Raw genomic sequence first — 17,676 nt, 5'->3', positions numbered from 1 at the left:
TCTCAGAAACCTATCCTCCACTATCGACTCCAGTAACCCCAGAATACAGTGTTTGGGATCCCTAGGGATATCCACCCCCAGGGCCCCATTAATGGCAGATAACACCGCTGACCAGTATCTGTGCAACTTTGGACATCTCCACACCAAGTGAACCAAGTCCCCCTTCTCTCTCTGGCAGCGGCCACAGAGATCATCGTCGCGAAGACCCATTGCATGAAGCTTCAGGGGGGTATGATGCACTCTTAGTAGGATATAAAGCTGCGACACCTGGTGGGAGACATTGAGAGAGCAGCTGCGAACTACCTCCAAGGCCTCCTCCCACAGCTCCCCCGGGATCTCCCCCACATCCTCGCTCCAACGATCACACGCCGAGCTTGGGTACTTTTCCAAGAACGAACCCAGAAGAGAGGCATAGCAACCAGATATGAAGCCCTTGGTATCCGTATATTGTTGCATAAGGAAGAAAACAGGGGTCGAGGACAGGAAAAGCTGTCCCCGGGCTGCCTGCACCCGCATCGCATGCCGTAATTGAAAATAGTAAAACCGCATACTGTCCGGAAGCGAGAAACGCTCCTTAAGCTGTTCAAAAGTCAGAAGTGTCCCTTCCTGCATAATATGGGCAAGGTGAGTCACCCCGTATGCACGCCACCTGTCTGCCTGGTCCATCTTACACAATTCAGGATAAGTCTTATTGTCCCAGATTGGGCTAAAATTAGTGTAACCCAAGGCTCGTTGAAGTTGTTTAGTTTTGTCCCATATTTTTTGTAAACATACACTTTAAATGAAAGATTACACTTGTTCCTGACAGTGTTGGCTTACATAGAATTTTAACTATTGCTATTTATGTTCAGCTTTGGCCACTGCTCTGGACATTGGACTTTCTAATTGGAGCTTCCTGTACATCACTGTGTCCCTGTGAGTTGGTAAGGCCTACATTAATCATGAGAGAGAACAATGTTTGTACAAGTACTATCATATTTTTTTTTTTATTCTGTTACCACCAGGTACACCATGACGAAGTCCTCTGCAGTTCTCTTCATCCTCTTCTTCTCCCTCCTCTTCAAGTTAGAGGAGCTGGTGAGTCACCGGGGGCATGTGCAGGGTGGAGAGGGAGTGAACGGGAATACATTGGGTTCCACTCTTATTCTTATGACAACTAAATTACCTTAAGGCAACACAAGAGCACCAATCTGCCAAAACAATATTGTGATTGATGCCTTGCAAATGCAGCCTTGTTTACTTCTACATTTCACACAAACAAGCTCCCCGGCTTGATGAAACGCATTAATTAGTTGAAGGAATAGGATGAGTTTCACGGATTCACAAAGCAGTTTCGTTTCAGAAGACTCAAGTTAATACTTGTTTAATCCAATATGGCAAAAAATTGTATTGCTGTTTTAAGATTTAATCCAATATGGCAATGTACCATAACACTTATTTTTTCATTATTTTCAAAAAGACTTTAATCCTAAAGTATTTTAGAAGAAACAGACATGTACAGATTACATGTTGGTAGTTCTTTTCACTTTTACTGTGTACACCATTGTACAAGTATACTGTTATTATTCACAGCAAAATGTAAATGGATAGTAGACTCTTTCTGTGTGACCTATGCACAATAACCTGTGTTATCAATCCTGCTTTCTGCAGAGACCGGCCCTTGTTCTGGTGGTCCTACTCATTTCCGGAGGCCTTTTTATGTTCACATTCAAGTCAACACAGTTTGACAGCAGGGGTTTCATTTTGGTACTTGCTGCTTCCTGTCTCGGTGGGATCAGATGGACTCTGACCCAGATCCTCATGCAGAAGGCAGAGCTGGGTAAGTACTGAGTAATGGCTGACTGGTATGTTAATTTTTATGTAGCAATTATATTCTAATATCAAATGAGATATAGGTGCAGCTTTTTGCTGAACCGTCATGAATAGCCTTTTTATTTTGCTTTTTGATGGCCTCTGAAAACTTCAAGCTGAACTTCGGGCACAAAAATATTAATCCAAAGCGGAGTTCTACCCTAAAAATGATCTTTGCACCATCCGCTTGCTTTAAAAAAAACCTGAAAAAGAATTGGATAATTAACATTTTTTTTTGGTTTCACTTACCTTGTTTTTAATGAAAATATACTTACCTTCCTTCCTCTTCCTCCCTCTGCGGACACAGCCCACAACATCACTTCCTCCTTGCATTAACTCTTGGGAGATGATCATCATCCTCAATCCCAGGAGTCAATGCACCTGCACCGGTGTCACTCGTCACTCCCGGTGCAGGCGCGTCATTCCCTGCTGAACAGCCCAGAAGCTGTTCAGGGATGACGCGCCTGCCCTGGAAGTGACGAGCAGGGCATTCTGGGACTCCGACGTCACCGAAGAGGACACGAAGAGGGACGCTTTGGCTTCAGCTGCCAACACCTGAGATGGCAGCGCTGGACAAGACATTTTCAAGGTAAGTGTTTCTTCTTACAGGTAAGTGAAACAGGGGAGAGTTCAGAGGCTATCGTTGCTTAAATGCACTAGCCCTGACTGTCACAGGGGTATTTTTTAGGTAAAACGTTTTTTAGGGTGGAACTCCGCTTTAAATATATTCCTCAACAATACAAACAATGTACAATAAGTCCAATTTGTGTGTGCTAAATGCCTTTGAAAAAAAATGATATTTCTCTTTAAAAGTAGCATTGATATCACTGTGAAGAAAGCAGAGCAGTGGGAGGGACACAGAAGGTTCACCACTACTAACTTGCTGTTGAAAATTATGGGGGAGGGGAGGGGGGGCACACGTACAAGACCAGTCATCCTGCACAAGGATAGAGAGCAACAGTGACTGGTCTTTGTAACAGGAAACCCATGCACAGAGAGTGCCCTTTAGTTGTTTCATGCTTTCTCACTGCACAGATCTAGAAAAAAATACACAAAGGATACCAAAATTTAGGTAAGAATACACATAGCCCTAGTCTTTAAATATAACAGTATATGTTTAGTCCAAATTAATTAAACCTTGGGATGCATAAACAGGGCACAGGCCAGCTACTCATTACTTTTACTGTTTTACATGCAGACGTTGCTGCAGGGTACCAGTTTAGCCCACTCTCTGCGGTCAATAACCTAGTGATCTGAGAACCCCTGCTTGTAATACAAGATGGGGCTAACACACACATACTGCAACCCTCTTGTTTTCTTTCATGCACAGAAAGCCTCATATATTAAAATATCAGTGCTAAGAAGTTTCTCGCAGCTATCTTTTAGATTCTAACCTGCTTAGAAAACATTAATGTAATTTATGATGCAGGAAGCCAAAGGAAAGGGCATTATACAGCACAGGCTTCAGTATGTACAATAGCACTGATCCTGTGAGGTGCTTCCAGAAATCTGCCTAAATTACAGGGAGAACTTCGGAACATTCTCATGTTGGCATAGCTGCAGGTTTTGCTGAAACGCATTACTATCCTATTGATTAGTTTCATTTTTTGACTGGGATTGCTTTTTAACCACTTAAGCCCCGGAAGATTTTACCCCCTTCCTGACCAGGGGTTTTTTTTGCCATTTTTTTTTTTTTTTTACTGCGTGACTTTAACGGACAATTGCGCGGTCGTGCGACGCTGTACCTAAACGAATTTGATGTCCTTTTTTTCCCACAAACAGAGCTTTCTTTTGGTGGTATTTGATCACCTGTGCGATTTTTACTTTTTGCGCTATAAACAAAAAAAGAGCGTAAATTTTACAAAAATAACAATATTTTTCACATTTTTTTTATATGAAATTCCCCCAAAAAAATGTAAAAATCAACATTTTTTAACATTTTAGGCCAATTTGGTTTGCGCAAAAGTTATTGCGTTTACTAAGGGAAAGATTTCTGTAATTTTGGTGTTTTTTTTTTTAACGCGTAATGGCGGCGATCTGCAATTTTTTTTTTGTGGTACTGCGACATTTCGGTGGACAGATCGGACCCTTGACTGACATTTTTGACACTTTTGGGGTTACCAGTGACATTACTGCAGTAATCAATGCTATACATATGCACTGTTACTGCACAATGACACTGGCAGGGAAGGGGTTAACTTTATTGTGGAAGGAGGGGTTAAGTGTGTCCCTAGGGGCGTGCTTTTTACTGTGATTGGCTGTGGCTACTAGTGTAGGAACAGTGATCAACGGTCCTACATAGTAGAACCGTATGATCACTGTTTCTACACAGGGGAGAATGACAGGCGGCTTGTTTACCTCAGCCGCCTGACTTTCTCCCTCTGCACCGACGATCGGCGAGTGACCGGCGGATATCGGGTCCGCCGGTCACACGCACTTACTTCCCTGTGAACGAGCCGCGGCGGGCGCGCGCCTCTGCTGGCGCGCGCTCGCCCGCTATTGGCTCACAAGGAAGTGACAGGCAAGTGACGTATATATACGTCACTTTGCCTGGCCGGGGCTGACCGCCACAGTATATAGTCGTGCGGCGGTCGGCAACCGGTTAAAAAATAGTTTCAATTTTATTAAATATTAAAAACACACTCAGAATGTTAGGTGCACTAGGACGGGTTCACTACAGAGAAAACGCCTATACTGGCCCCATAAGGGATTTGTCCGTGCAGCCATGCTTTAAAAAAAGGATCATACTTCCGCTCAGCAGCGTTGACATCACTGGCTCCTCCCCTTTTTTTATCACTGATACACATGGTGATGTTATATGTCAAAATTAGGCAATGTTCATTTAACACATGGGTAGATTTGATATTGTTTGGAATGAACTCGAGATTACTTTTTGGTTGATATTGGCATAACACTCTGCCATTCATAGGAAGCCTTGGTTTTTTTTTTATAAATGAATGCAAGGCTTCCTCTGAGTGGCTAGGGTGCAGAAGCAGGCAGATGAAGCCAGAATATTTTAAAGTATAAAATAACAGTGCAAGCATCTTTTAATAATTGTCTTTATTGCTATATGCCAATATCATCAAAGTCATCCAGGTGCCTTGTGGTACAATATGGTAGCAATGTCTGTGCTTTAAAGTCTAACTCCAGATTTAAATAGTTTGTTTGGACCAGGCTGATTCAAACAAGCGATTTCGTTCACTAACCATTGCAGCTGCTGGGAGTGCTATATACTCTGTATGTAACATCAGCTACATAGAGTACACAGCGCTGTGTTTCAGCAGAGGGACAGGAACTTTCTTCCCCGCTCCAGGAACAAAGCCAAGTCAGCAACGCTCAGCCATTCATTTCATTTTATAAATGAAAAGTCATCCTCTGAATGGTAGAGGTAGAGATCGTGATGCAGTTTTCCCGCCTGGCCATCTCCGCCATTAAGAGGAAGTGTTGTATTCATTCATAAAATACAAAACTTACTGTGAATGGCTGAGCAGCCCTCAGCCAAACCCAACTTTGTTCCGGAACACAGTGCTGTATACTGTATGGAGCTGATGCTACATACAGTAGAGTTTATACAGCGCACACGGCAGCTGCATATGTTAAAGTATAACTGCTGGCAAACCTTTTTCTTTAGTTTTGGATGGAGTGGAAAGAAATGAGAACACCTGTCAGTTTTTTCACTGTCTGTGCCTCCGTTAGGGAGATTCACCCTTTCTGTTTGTCTTATTTACCATTATCATTGAAATTAAAAGAAAATCACAAATTTTGGGTTGTCCCAAGAAAAGTAATAGAGGGAAAATTTTCCAATAGTGACACTAGTTCTGGTTGCCTGGGGGTCCCCAAGGGATTCCCTTCATTTGCAGGGATTTCTCGCTTACTCTCTCCAAAATGGGAAAAAAAAGTTTTGGCTATAATTTTACTTTAAGCAGCCCATAGATTTTTCATTTTTTTTTCGTTTAACCAGCCGGCTGAATGAAAAAAAAAAACAGTGCTGGTTCCCCCAACCACATAATCAAGTCAGATGGGGGAATCACTTCTTCTGAGCTACTGTATTGTGACAGGGGGAGTGGATTGGTAGTGAAGGAAATTGTTTATTTTGACCAGCTTGGTTTAAACCACTATATAAAGTTCACCAAAGCCTGGAGTTAGACTTTTAAGTGGTTGTAAAGGCAGAAGGTTTTTATCTTAATGCATTCTGTGCAGCTGCCCCCCTGATACTTACCTAAGCTCCTTCTGGATCCAGCGATGTTGCACGAGACTGCCCGGGACTCTCCCTCCTCATTGGCTAAGACAGCAGTGAAGCACCATTGGATCCCACTGCTATAACTCAAAATCAGTAAGCCAGTGAGGGGGCAGGGACGGGCTGCAGCTCTGTGTCTGAATGGACACAGGGAGCTGTGACTCGGCTCGGGTGGCCCCCATAGCAAGCTGTGTGCTGTGGGGGCACTCAACAGGAAGGAGGGGCTAGGAGAGCTGAAGAGGGACCCGAGAAGAGGAGGATCCACGCTTCTCTGTGCAAAACCAACTGCACAGAGCAGGTAAGCATAACATGTTTGTTATTTTTAACACAAAAAGAAAATAGACTTTAATATTACTATAAAGTGAATCTGTGTTGTGCCCACTTCACTTAAATGCCGCACTCATTAGAGGTACGTTCCTTTCCATCACTTCCCCACTGCTCCATTCAGCTGCCAAGAGTGAAGAAAGACAGCACTTTGTAAATTTTGAGTTGCTGCAGTTGGAGCTTACCCAGAGCTAAGGATGCCCCACCTCCACGTTACAGCACTTTGCCTCTATGGTCAAGCACCAGTATTTTCACATGGAGTGAGTGACATGTTCCTTTTAGTACCCCTAAGTACCGGACGTTTCCTTCTTTCCCATTGGATGAAGAGATCCACTGAACAACAAAGAAAAGGTGAGTTTGTGCTGGAGAGGAAGTGGAATTAAGGTCAATTTGCTACTTTCTTTTATCGTCTTTAAGTTGTCAATAGAAATGGCAGAGAAAAAGATGCCTTGAATGGCCAGCTAACCAATAAAATATATTTGTTTGTATCATTTCCTCCCCCCAGGTTTGCAGAATCCCATAGACACTATGTTCCACCTACAACCTCTTATGTTCCTCAGCCTGTTCCCTTTGTTTGTGGGCATTGAAGGTAAGAATGTGATATTTTATGCAGTTGATTTTGCCATTGCAGTATAACTATGGTACCATTACTAACCACTTAAGCCCCGGAAGATTTTACCCCCTTCCTGACCAGGGTTTTTTTTGCGATTTTTTTTTACTGCGTGACTTTAACGGACAATTGCGCGGTCGTGCGACGCTGTACCTAAACGAATTTCACGTCCTTTTTTTCCTACAAACAGAGCTTTCTTTTGGTGGTATTTGATCACCTGTGCGATTTTTTGATCATGCGCTATAAACAAAAAAAGAGCGTAAATTTTGTAAAAATAACAATATTTTTCACATTTTTTTATATGAAATTCCCCAAAAAAAAATGTAAAAATCAAAATTTTTTAACATTTTCGGCCAATTTGTTTTATGCTACATATGTTTGGTAAAAAAAATCGCAAAAGGCGTATTTTGATTGGTTTGCGCAAAAGTTATCGCGTTTACTAACAAAGGGAAAGATTTTTGTCATTTTGGTGTTTTTTCTTTTTAACGAGTAATGGCGGCGATCTGCGATTTTTTTTTTGGCGGGACTGTGACATTGCGGCGGACAGATCGGACCCTTGACTGACATTTTTGACACTTTTGGGGTTACCAGTGACATTACTGCAGTAATCAGTGCTATACATATGCACTGTTACTGTAAAAATGACACTGGCAGGGAAGGGGTTAACTGTATTGGAGAGGGAGGGGTTAAGTGTGTCCTAGGGCTGTGTTTCTAACTGTGATGGGACATGGCTACTATTGTAAAAACAGAGATCAACGGTTCTACATAGTAGAACCGTCTGATCTCCATTTTTACACAGGGGAGAATGACAGGCGGCTTGTAAACAAGCCGCCCGCCTTTCTCCCTCTCTACCGACGATCGTAGTGTGACCGGCGGACATCGGGTCCGCCGGTCACACGCGCAGACTCCACAGTGAACGAGCCGGGGCAGGCGTGCGCCTCAGCGGGCGCGCTCGCCCGCTATTGGCTCACTAACCGGTCACAGGCTAGTGACGTATATATACGTCACTTTGCCTGGCCGGGGCTGACCGCCGCAGTATATCTACTTGCGGCGGTCGGCAAGCGGTTAAGGATTCATTCGCACCTAGGCGTTCCAGATGGTGGGCAGAATCGCCCCAATTCTTCCCCCGATTCCTGCATCACTGCAAATCGCGGGGCACGCTTGCAATCCTGTTACTTTTGATGCAGTTGGGGTGCCGTTGAAAGTAACAGGATCGCAAGCGTGTCCAGTGATTTGGAGCAGTTCTGGAATCGTGGGCAGAATTACGACAATTTTGCCTGCGATCCGTAACTCCTAGATGTGAATGGAGCTTAAGTGTAGTTGGTGTGTGATGTCAATAGGAGTATTTGAATTACAAGAAGTTAAGTAACGATTAAAGCTGGCTACACATGCTATAAGCTGGGTGTAACAATCTTTGTTTGTGATAAATATTACATTTATCATAAACTATGTAGTACTATGGGTCACCTGTACCATCCATTCAATTTATACCAGATAGGCCCTCCCTCTACATAGTTTTTGTTAAGATTGCCATACACACTTCAATCAATGATCGATTGCTTTACTGATGGATCTCTCATAATAGGAATATTCATTCTATAGTCAAGAAACCGTTCTATTGATATACCTTACACGGGAAAGTGGATCATAGTTTATTACCATAATCCATCAATCTCATCTATGTTTCCACCATGTAATCTCATAATCTGATGGATCGAAAAATGATGGCAAAGCATCACAAAGCGGCTAATCAATGCAAAACAATCGATAATTTTCTTCCCTGGATGATCGACTCAGTTTGATTAAATCCAAACAATATTGAGCCTAAAGAGATCACAAGGGCAGTTATGGCTATTTGTTTGCAGGTTCAATTGTTTTTATCGAATCGCACAAATGAGAGTTGGGTGGAGAGTAAATATCTATCAGCAAAATACTGGCACAATCCCCTATCAATTGAATACATCTAGAAATAAACCAAGTCTAACAGGGAAAACCCTTTAGGTGAGTAAAATGGGGATTTTAATGTGCCCAACAACATTAAAAGAAAAACAAATCATAAAAAATATAAATTTTATTAAAGGCAAAATAATAAAAAGAACACGTGAAGATACAGCATATATAAGGTATATCACATAACACAGTACATCCTGCAGTACGATGGATCAGTGCGTTTCGCCCACATTTTGGACTTCCTCAGGATCCAGATGTTGGGCAAACTTTTCAAAAAATATATATATATACACCTTGTAATAAACAGATAAAATCATGTAAATAATCAATAAATGAATGTATGTAAATGTACACGTACACACTGTAATAATATACAAATCACATATTCATTTAAATAAATAAATAAACCAATGGATTAAAAGAAAAAAATGTAATTATTAAAAATGTGTGTGTGTATATATATATATATATATAGTGTGTGTGTGTGTGTGTGTGTATATATATATATATATATATATATATATATATATATATATACACACTAATAAATGCGCATACACACATACATATGCCAAAAAGTATGAGGGACCAAAGATTGGAAATTACCATCGTGGGGGGGAAAAAGTGTCACAATGAGGAATGAAGAGAGCCAAATAAAGAAAGAAAAGTGCTTACCCTGAATAAAAACACACAACTAAATCTCATAAGCCAAGCCACGGAACCTAGAATAATGTACTGGAAAATAAGCAATTTGTATAAGCAGGGAGGAAAAGCCTCCAATCCCCTGCAAGAAATAGTACCTGTAATATAATAGAATAATAAATAATCATAAAAAAAAAAAAAAAACACAAACCCCTGCACACACAACCACACCAAGTGAAAAAGTATATATCTACCTCTCTATCTCGATACCTACGACGAAAAATGTTAAAACAGAAAAAAAAAAAGAAACCGCACAAAATACCACACCACCCGGGTTAAAAAAAGTGCAAAGTATATATATATATATATATATATATATATATATATATATGGCAGACTCGCCCAACCAAGGATAAATGCAATCAAGTATTAAATGCAGATAAACACATGTTTTTATTGAATCGCACATCGATCAGATGAAACAAATTAAGCTTGTATAACCACCATTAAAGTGGAGTGTGCGAACAAATTGCAATGTGTGTGTGGTCAGCTTTCTGGTGATTGCCTTATGTTCTTGTTATTTGCTGACCTGGGTTTTCTTTTTGTATATAACTCTTCTGCAGGTCTTCATATGTCCACGTCACAGCAGTTGTTCCGCTATCACGATGTTAATGAGTCGCTTGTACTTTTGGGAACACTTGGATTGGGTGGACTCCTGGCATTTGGTCTGGGATATTCAGAATTTCTGCTAGTTTCAAAAACATCTGGTCTCACCCTGTCCATAGCTGGTATTTTCAAGGTAAAGTTAGGTGTATAATACTTTGTGCAGTGTACGATCATTTTAGAAAATTGGACACTCATTAAGGCCCATTCAGACCTGCATGTTACAGTATGGCATATTACATGCTGTGGTGCCATTTATTTGCAATGGTGTCCTGCACCTAGCAAACACAGTTCCTGTGTTCATTATGGTGTGCTCTGTTGAAAATAAATGGGCTAATTTACTGCAGAGCCTCTTTTAATATGCTTATATTAACACATTGCAACATAACTAAAATAACTTTTTAAATCAAAGAATGTTCTACTTAAGGGTTACCAGGACACTGGAAGTGTGACATCAAAATTAAAGTGGAATATGCAAGATTACTACACCGCGTCAGTTCTCACCCAATTACAGGACTGGTTTAGACCGGTTCCCACGACTTTGTGGGGTTCGATCGAAGCCTCCTATTGTATTAAAAAGGACTTAATGGCCTGGCTTATGGCAACTACCTTAGGAGCTAGGATACCCTCTCATTTCCCACCATTTATGAAAGCGGCGGCCACGGCCTGGAGGATTTTGTTAGCACAACAGTCCTTAGCCTCAGCACAAACCCCTCTTCGGATCCCCATTACGGCACTGCATTCCCTTATGGATTGTGCATACTTCATGGAGTGGCGGAGGAAAGGTGTTGAATATATAGATGACTTGTATCAGGGTACCAAGTTGCTGTCATTCCCTGCCCTCCAAGCTAAATTCCATCTTCCCCCCACATTTTTCTTCACGTACATGAGATTAGTTCATTTTCTGCACTCGACTGCACCATGGCCGCAGTTCGTTTCCACCCCGGCCTGGAAATATCTCTCTGCTTCTGGGCCCGCTAGACAAAAGGGAATCACCCTCTTCTATAACCTCCTCCAACATAAAATGCTATTCACCAAGACCACCCCTCACATACAATGGGAAAGGGATTTGGGGAAAACTTACTCGGATCGTCAATGGACCAGGGCACTCCAATCAGTCCATAAAGTTACTAGCTGCTCCAGTTTATGGGAGTTATCGTTAAAAATTTCTCTTAAATGGTACCTGACCCCCTCGAGACTACACAGATTTGATAGTAAGTATGATAATACCTGCTGGAGGATGTGTGGGGAGGAGGGTACTCTTTTCCACACTCTGTGGCAATGTCCGAAACTACTACCTTATTGGAATGGAGTGTTTGCAATCATATCTGAGGTAGCACAGAGGCCTATATCACGAAATCCGAGTTTGGCGCTTCTATCACTCGGGATAGAAGAAGTCCCCAAGAACCTGAGACACTCAATATTACATATTTTGTTAGCGTCGAGACTAGTTATTACCCGGGCTTGGAAACGAGAGCTTCCCCCAACTGCTGAGGATGTTGTTGGCCTTGTCAACACTCACTACGTGTTTGAGCGTACTCTCTCCCTTAAACACAACACTGCACGGGATATAACCTTGCAGTGGCAACCTTGGATACATTGGTCTAGGCACAAAGCAGTCATTTTACCTCCTAGCTAGCTGACTTTTCTCTCTTGAAATGTTTATTGTGTAGTTACATATGAAGGAATGAGGTGGCTCCGCCGTGTAGTCTCCGTTCTCGGGCACAGTTTTGATCCCCGTGGGGATGTCCGGGAGCGGAGGGTATGGGGTGGGCCCGACCGTTTCATTTCCCTATACGGGACCACGGGAGACGGGAGACACTAGCCTATGTGTGTCAACCGGTGGTCACAAACATACTATGGTTGGTGTTGTATGTTACGTCACTTTGTTTAGATGTCTTTTGAGTTAAATCCAGTATGGAAATTTGTTGCTTGCATCGTTTAGTAATTCTATTTGCTTCTGGGCGACAGATGAAGCGTATGTTAACTCCGAGCTGTTTATACTGTAAATGAGGCCATATTGTGGTCTTTTGAAATGTTGTATTACTGCTGAAATACCTTTGCTTTTCTTTGTATGTTCTTGACAAATTCTCAATAAAAACTTTTAAATTAAAATTAAAGTGGAATTCATGCCTAACCATAACTAGTCCTAAAAATGTCCCATCCCTCCTCCTGCTACCTATCTTGTCTACCCTATGTAAAAAAGACTCTGTACACATACCTATTTTCAGCCTGCTCTGGTCTGGTCACATGCTCACACAGCTCTGGCTTCCCTGTGTCAATGAGCAGCCAGCTGCAGAGGAGGGAGGGCCAACATTGGCTGGGCCATGGGAGCTTATGGGTAATGTCACCGCTCCAAGAAATCCTAGCCATTGTTGAGTGGACACTCATTTCCCCTGCAGCCAGTCACTCTCTGGCACAGGGGATCACGTGACCTGACCAGAGTGGTCTAAAAAAAGGTAAGTAGTAACTTTTGTTTTTTTTTTTTACATAGGTTAAACGGAATAGAAGCAGTAAGCCTTTTTTTTTTAATTGTTATAGTTAGGCAGGAATTCCACTTTTAACCCCTGAAAGCTTAGTCTCAAACTGCCACTGATTATCTATATGAAATGACTCGAATGCCACGTGTCTATTCCACGTTCCCTCCAGCCACTGGGAGGAGATGTACTGCTTGGTGCTTATAATTAGTACAGATGGGCTCTGGTGTGTTCGGGATCGTAGTCCCAACCCACCTTCATGATCCTGCCAGGAAGCCGACACTGCACACCGCTAATCACAGGTAGTGAGTCATTTACTGGTCCGCAGCTGCACAGACTGGGAAATGTCCCTGTGATTGGCGGTGTACAGTGTCGGCTTCCTGGAGGGATCAGGCAGGTTGGTTGGGACTAAGATCTCAAACACGCCAGAGCCCATCTCTAATAATTGGGTTTTTATTGAGACCAAGGTGCTTCAGGTGATCAAGTAGTGTCAGAAGTAAATTCACCATGCTAAAGTCAGGAGTCTGTATAGCATCGATTTCTGATGCTAAATGCTTGCCCCAAAGGCGGATGAGCATTTAGTGCCTGAAATTGATAGCAGCTTGCTCCACTGAAGTATCAGCACTCGTTCTCTAAAGATGATGATACATGCCGTCTGTGTATAGTCAAGTCAAGTAGACACATGCAATTAGGATAAACTCTTATTGACAGAGCTGATCAGTGGCAGTCTGAAGTCACACTGTAAGGTTTAATTTTGATGGCTGTGTTTGTTTGGTTGTGCTGTATGTTTAAACAATGCAAGACTCAGGGTCCTTTCACACGGCCGCTCCGTGTGTCCGCAAATCATCCTATTTTTTTGCGGATGATTTGCGGACATCAATGTAAGTGAATGGCACTGCGGATGTCAGCGGAATACCATCCACTGACATCCGATTTTCCTCCTTTCAGTTCTGTTCCGTTTTTTCGAATGGAACAGAACCCTATTTTTTCATCCGTGTAAAAAACGGAAAGGAAGGAAAATCGGATGTCAGCGGTGTCATCCGCTGACATCCGCAATGCCATATACTTAAATTATGTCCGCATATCATCCGCAAACGGATGGGATGATATGCGGGCACACGGAGCGGATGACAGAAATGTCATCCGCTCCATGAAAAAAAAAAAAGTCCCGCAGCGGACTTAAGCAGCGGAGCGGCCGTCTGAAAGGAGCCTTACAAATAATGCTTTCTTTATGGGTTTTGATGATTTCTAAATAAGTACAGTATTTTTACTACTATAAGTGTCTTGATAAAATAAAGTCCGGCATATTTCAGTGGAGAATGTTCTTGATGTATATTAACAGGTGAAATACAAAAAAACTATCAGCGCAAACCTATTATATGTGATAAAATAACTCAACACCAATTCACTGTGCATAAATCAGGTGTGTGAACTTATAAATCAATAGTGGTGTCCGGCAGCATGCACCAATCGTGTTTCACAAATCACAATAAACTATAAATCATACAAAAATGTGATGCGCCAGAAATATAAAATCAAAAAGTGATGACAATAAATCATATCCAGTTCATAAGGCACATAGCAATGTGTGTGCTTCCAATAAAATGATATAAAGAGTGTCCCGTGTTCAGATGAAGAAAATCCAGTGATGAAAACAACTTGTAATCACCAATATAGTGAATCCCTCCACCAGGTGAATCAGCCTCTCACCTTTCTGAAGGACCCAAACGGGCCAGCAATCACATGTATCATTGATCAGACTTCCAGGAAAGAGCCACACTATATTGCACCTCGAGGGATCCCGGGACATATAGAAAACAGATGAAGAAATCTAGTGCTCTCCGCTTACTAATGAGGGTATGCTTTCTCTTACGTCCTCCGACAGTCGCCGCCTCTTCATATTCGTCACATATGGGGTATTAGACTTTGCTCCGAAGGAGTAGCTAGGCAACAGAATATGTTAACAATAAAGCTTTAACATATCCCACCCTCAAGGGGTGGTCCCCTCAGTCAATACCCTCCTACTTCCTGCAACCATATCTCAGTTTTAATGTCTAGCTTGTCAGGAGTGGCTGGCTCTCTCTGTGCTGGGACTTTTTGTCCCAGACTCTTTCTTCTTTTTAATATTTTATTTGAGTTTTTTCTCTACCTTTACTTAGCTGTTGTTTTTGTCAGCATTAGTTAGTTCTTCGGACGAAGAGGATCATGCGGACTGGGTCTCGGGCTGATCCCCCTGATCGCAGGTCGTGGGTCAGTGGCTTCCCAGTCTGCCATCGAGCGTTCAGCCAGGTAACGCTCCTGGCACGGTGAACGACCCATCCCTGTTCGGTGCAGGGATGTTTGGTGAGGTGGCTACCTCACCGGACGCTGTGCGGTTTCTTAACCGCCATTGTGGGCGTCTTGAATTGCGACTCTCCCTGCCTCATGTGCAGCGGCTTGTTCGCCTGTGCGGGTTCCCCACGCCATATGAGGTAAGTGTGTCTATGTGGGGACCTGTCTGTCTGGGGGGGGTCTCAGTCTGGGACTGTGTAACCTGCCTTTACATCACACTGCTTGTCTCCCTATGTCTCGGCTGCATGCTGTGGGCTGCAAGGGGGGGGGAGCTGTATGACACTGTGTGTGTCAGGCTGGGCAGTGTGGGAAGCTGTGTGCTGTGGGGCATGTTTTTAATGTTTTTCACCTTTGATAACGTCATCTGTGACGAAACGTCGTCAGGGCAACGGCGTACTGACGTCATCTGACTGCGACCCACGAGTGCGGACGAGCGGAGCCGTCCGGCCGGCGGCAACCTCCATTGCTCACCCATTCCTGGTCTTTGTAAGTTTTTTTGCTTATATGGAATAAAATGTTTTTATGGTTTTACGCTATGGGAGCCCTTTCTTTCTTCTTATGGTGGTGATATCCTATATTGCTGAAACTTCTGAGACCCAGTTACCTACACCTCTGGTCGGATCCCCTGGTTATTCGTATACACACAGGCTTGGATTCAATTTGGGGTCGGTCTTTGGCCACTTGGTTTACCCTACAGGCTTGATACAACTTCATATGTGGTAAGAGGCAACTCTCACAGGTGTGAAATTGCTGGATCCTGAGTGTTACACTGGATTTGTTTAGTGCACTTTGGCTAATCTATATCTATCCAGGGTAAGAGGCGAATTCAGCTGGTGGTGGTTCAGCACGATTACCTTTTTTTCAACGTTTTCTTCACTGTGTCATTATTTTTTCTGTTTGGTAAGAGGCTACTCCAACCGATACACATTAATCACTTAAGGCGTCAACCCTCAACCTCTCTGGTAGGGGTTATTCACCCTAAGTTCCCTATATTTTTGCATGATTTATTTATTCCATTTATTGTGGTGGAGGTCATATCACATCACAATTTTCATTTACCCACACCTATGGTGATAGTCACAATTTGTTTGTTGGGTTTTACGCTATTGCGGCATTTTTTGCTTTTCATGATCCCATGTCCACTGAGTTGATCGATCATAGAAGCTTGGATCTACTGTCAAGGTGACAAGTTTCCACGCAGCGAGACTGCCTTTTCCTTACCTTCATCTGGTAAGCACATACCCTTAAGGGAGCTTGGTCCTGGAATTTATCAATAATATTATTTTGGACTTTTATGGACTTCACATCTCCATCTAATATATTTAGCGCGACTTATATGTATAATATTTATTAGGGTGTGGTCACACTTGAAGTTGCTGCTGTTCTAATTTATCTGTTCCTTTAGCGCGGTTATTATTCCCTTATTCCACATGTTTTTAATGGCATGTTGGGGCATATACAGCGATCGCTGCGGCGATCTAACATGTATCCATATAATGGGATGAAATTGTGTGTGTTTTTATGCACTGTGGAGCGGCGGTTTCGGCGCCAAACGACGCCATTTTACCGGCGCCCGCTCCGGCCGCATGGTTTACATGCACGGCGGCCATTTTCTTGTAGCCTCCATAGGCTTACATAGAGCGCCCTGGCAGCATCACTTCCTTTTTCCTGGAACACCGGTCGAGGCAGCAGCAGCAGCGGGGTCTCCTCAGGTTTTATCCTTCTATTCCTGTTGTCCATTGCCTGTATTCAGTCTGTATATTCCCTGTGGGGGTCTCATTGTGCCTGAGTGTGTGCGGTGGGCTGCGCTTACCGCGCTTGCTGAAAGGGGGCAGTTAACCCTTGGTTGTCTGGCGTACAGGGACAATGGATTCTCAGGAGGGCAAGTTTCCCACAGTATTGGTGGAAAGCCAGGGGACCGCTGTTTCCCCCCCAGGGGGGGATTTAGCCACTATTGTGGCTGGCCTTGCTGCCCAGGTGCAAATGCTGGTGGCTGCTCAATCTACTAAACGGCCCAGAGTTACTCTGTCCTCCGATTCTGAGGGTGAAGGTGATGGGGCTGTTCTGGCAGGGACCTCCCTATCGGGGTCCCGCTCCTCTCTTGATCTAGTGGGGTCTGAGGTAGAGGCTGAGGTTGAGGGGGTTGATAATTCTCCCCCTGGCTCGCCTGAAGAGCTTGCAATCATGGATGAGTTGATTGCTTCCATTAAGCAGACGCTACGTTTGCAGGACGAAGTGTGTCCCCCCGCTGCCTTGGCGGCTTATGGGACGCAGAGAAAACGCAGGACGCCGCAGGTTTTTCCCTGCAATGCTGATTTTCAGCGCGCGGTAAAGGATCAATGGCGCGATCTGCGCAAACCTTTTGCGGTACCAAGTAAATTCAAGCTGCGTTATCCTTTCTCCCCTGCCACTGATGAACGGTGGTGTGTGCCTCCACCAGTGGATCATGCAATTGCGGTTTTGAACAAAGCCACTGCGATTCCTGCAGAGGGATCCCCTGTTTTCCGTGATGCCACGGATAGGAGACTGGAGTCTCTTGCCCGTCATACTTATTCTGTTACGGGTTCTATGCTTAAAGCTCTATTTGCTTC

The 17,676-nt window shown here is 43.3% G+C and overlaps 1 protein-coding gene across 1 annotated transcript in view; it reads left to right on the top strand.

Moving 5' to 3' along the window:
- Positions 1–17,676, top strand: part of SLC35H1 (solute carrier family 35 member H1) — a 96,991-nt gene that overhangs the window by 48,710 nt on the left and 30,605 nt on the right. The window contains exons 4-8 of the mRNA XM_082272919.1: positions 852–915; positions 1,005–1,077; positions 1,651–1,819; positions 6,918–7,001; positions 10,238–10,413. Coding sequence (XP_082129045.1) covers positions 852–915; positions 1,005–1,077; positions 1,651–1,819; positions 6,918–7,001; positions 10,238–10,413 — 566 coding nt within the window. The remainder of the gene's footprint in view (positions 1–851; positions 916–1,004; positions 1,078–1,650; positions 1,820–6,917; positions 7,002–10,237; positions 10,414–17,676) is intronic.

This window comes from Pelophylax lessonae (genome assembly GCF_965119305.1).
Source record: "Pelophylax lessonae genome assembly, chromosome: 11".
In the NCBI taxonomy this organism is placed as follows: domain Eukaryota; kingdom Metazoa; phylum Chordata; class Amphibia; order Anura; family Ranidae; genus Pelophylax; species Pelophylax lessonae.
This window is presented reverse-complemented; position numbering and strand designations above follow the sequence as displayed.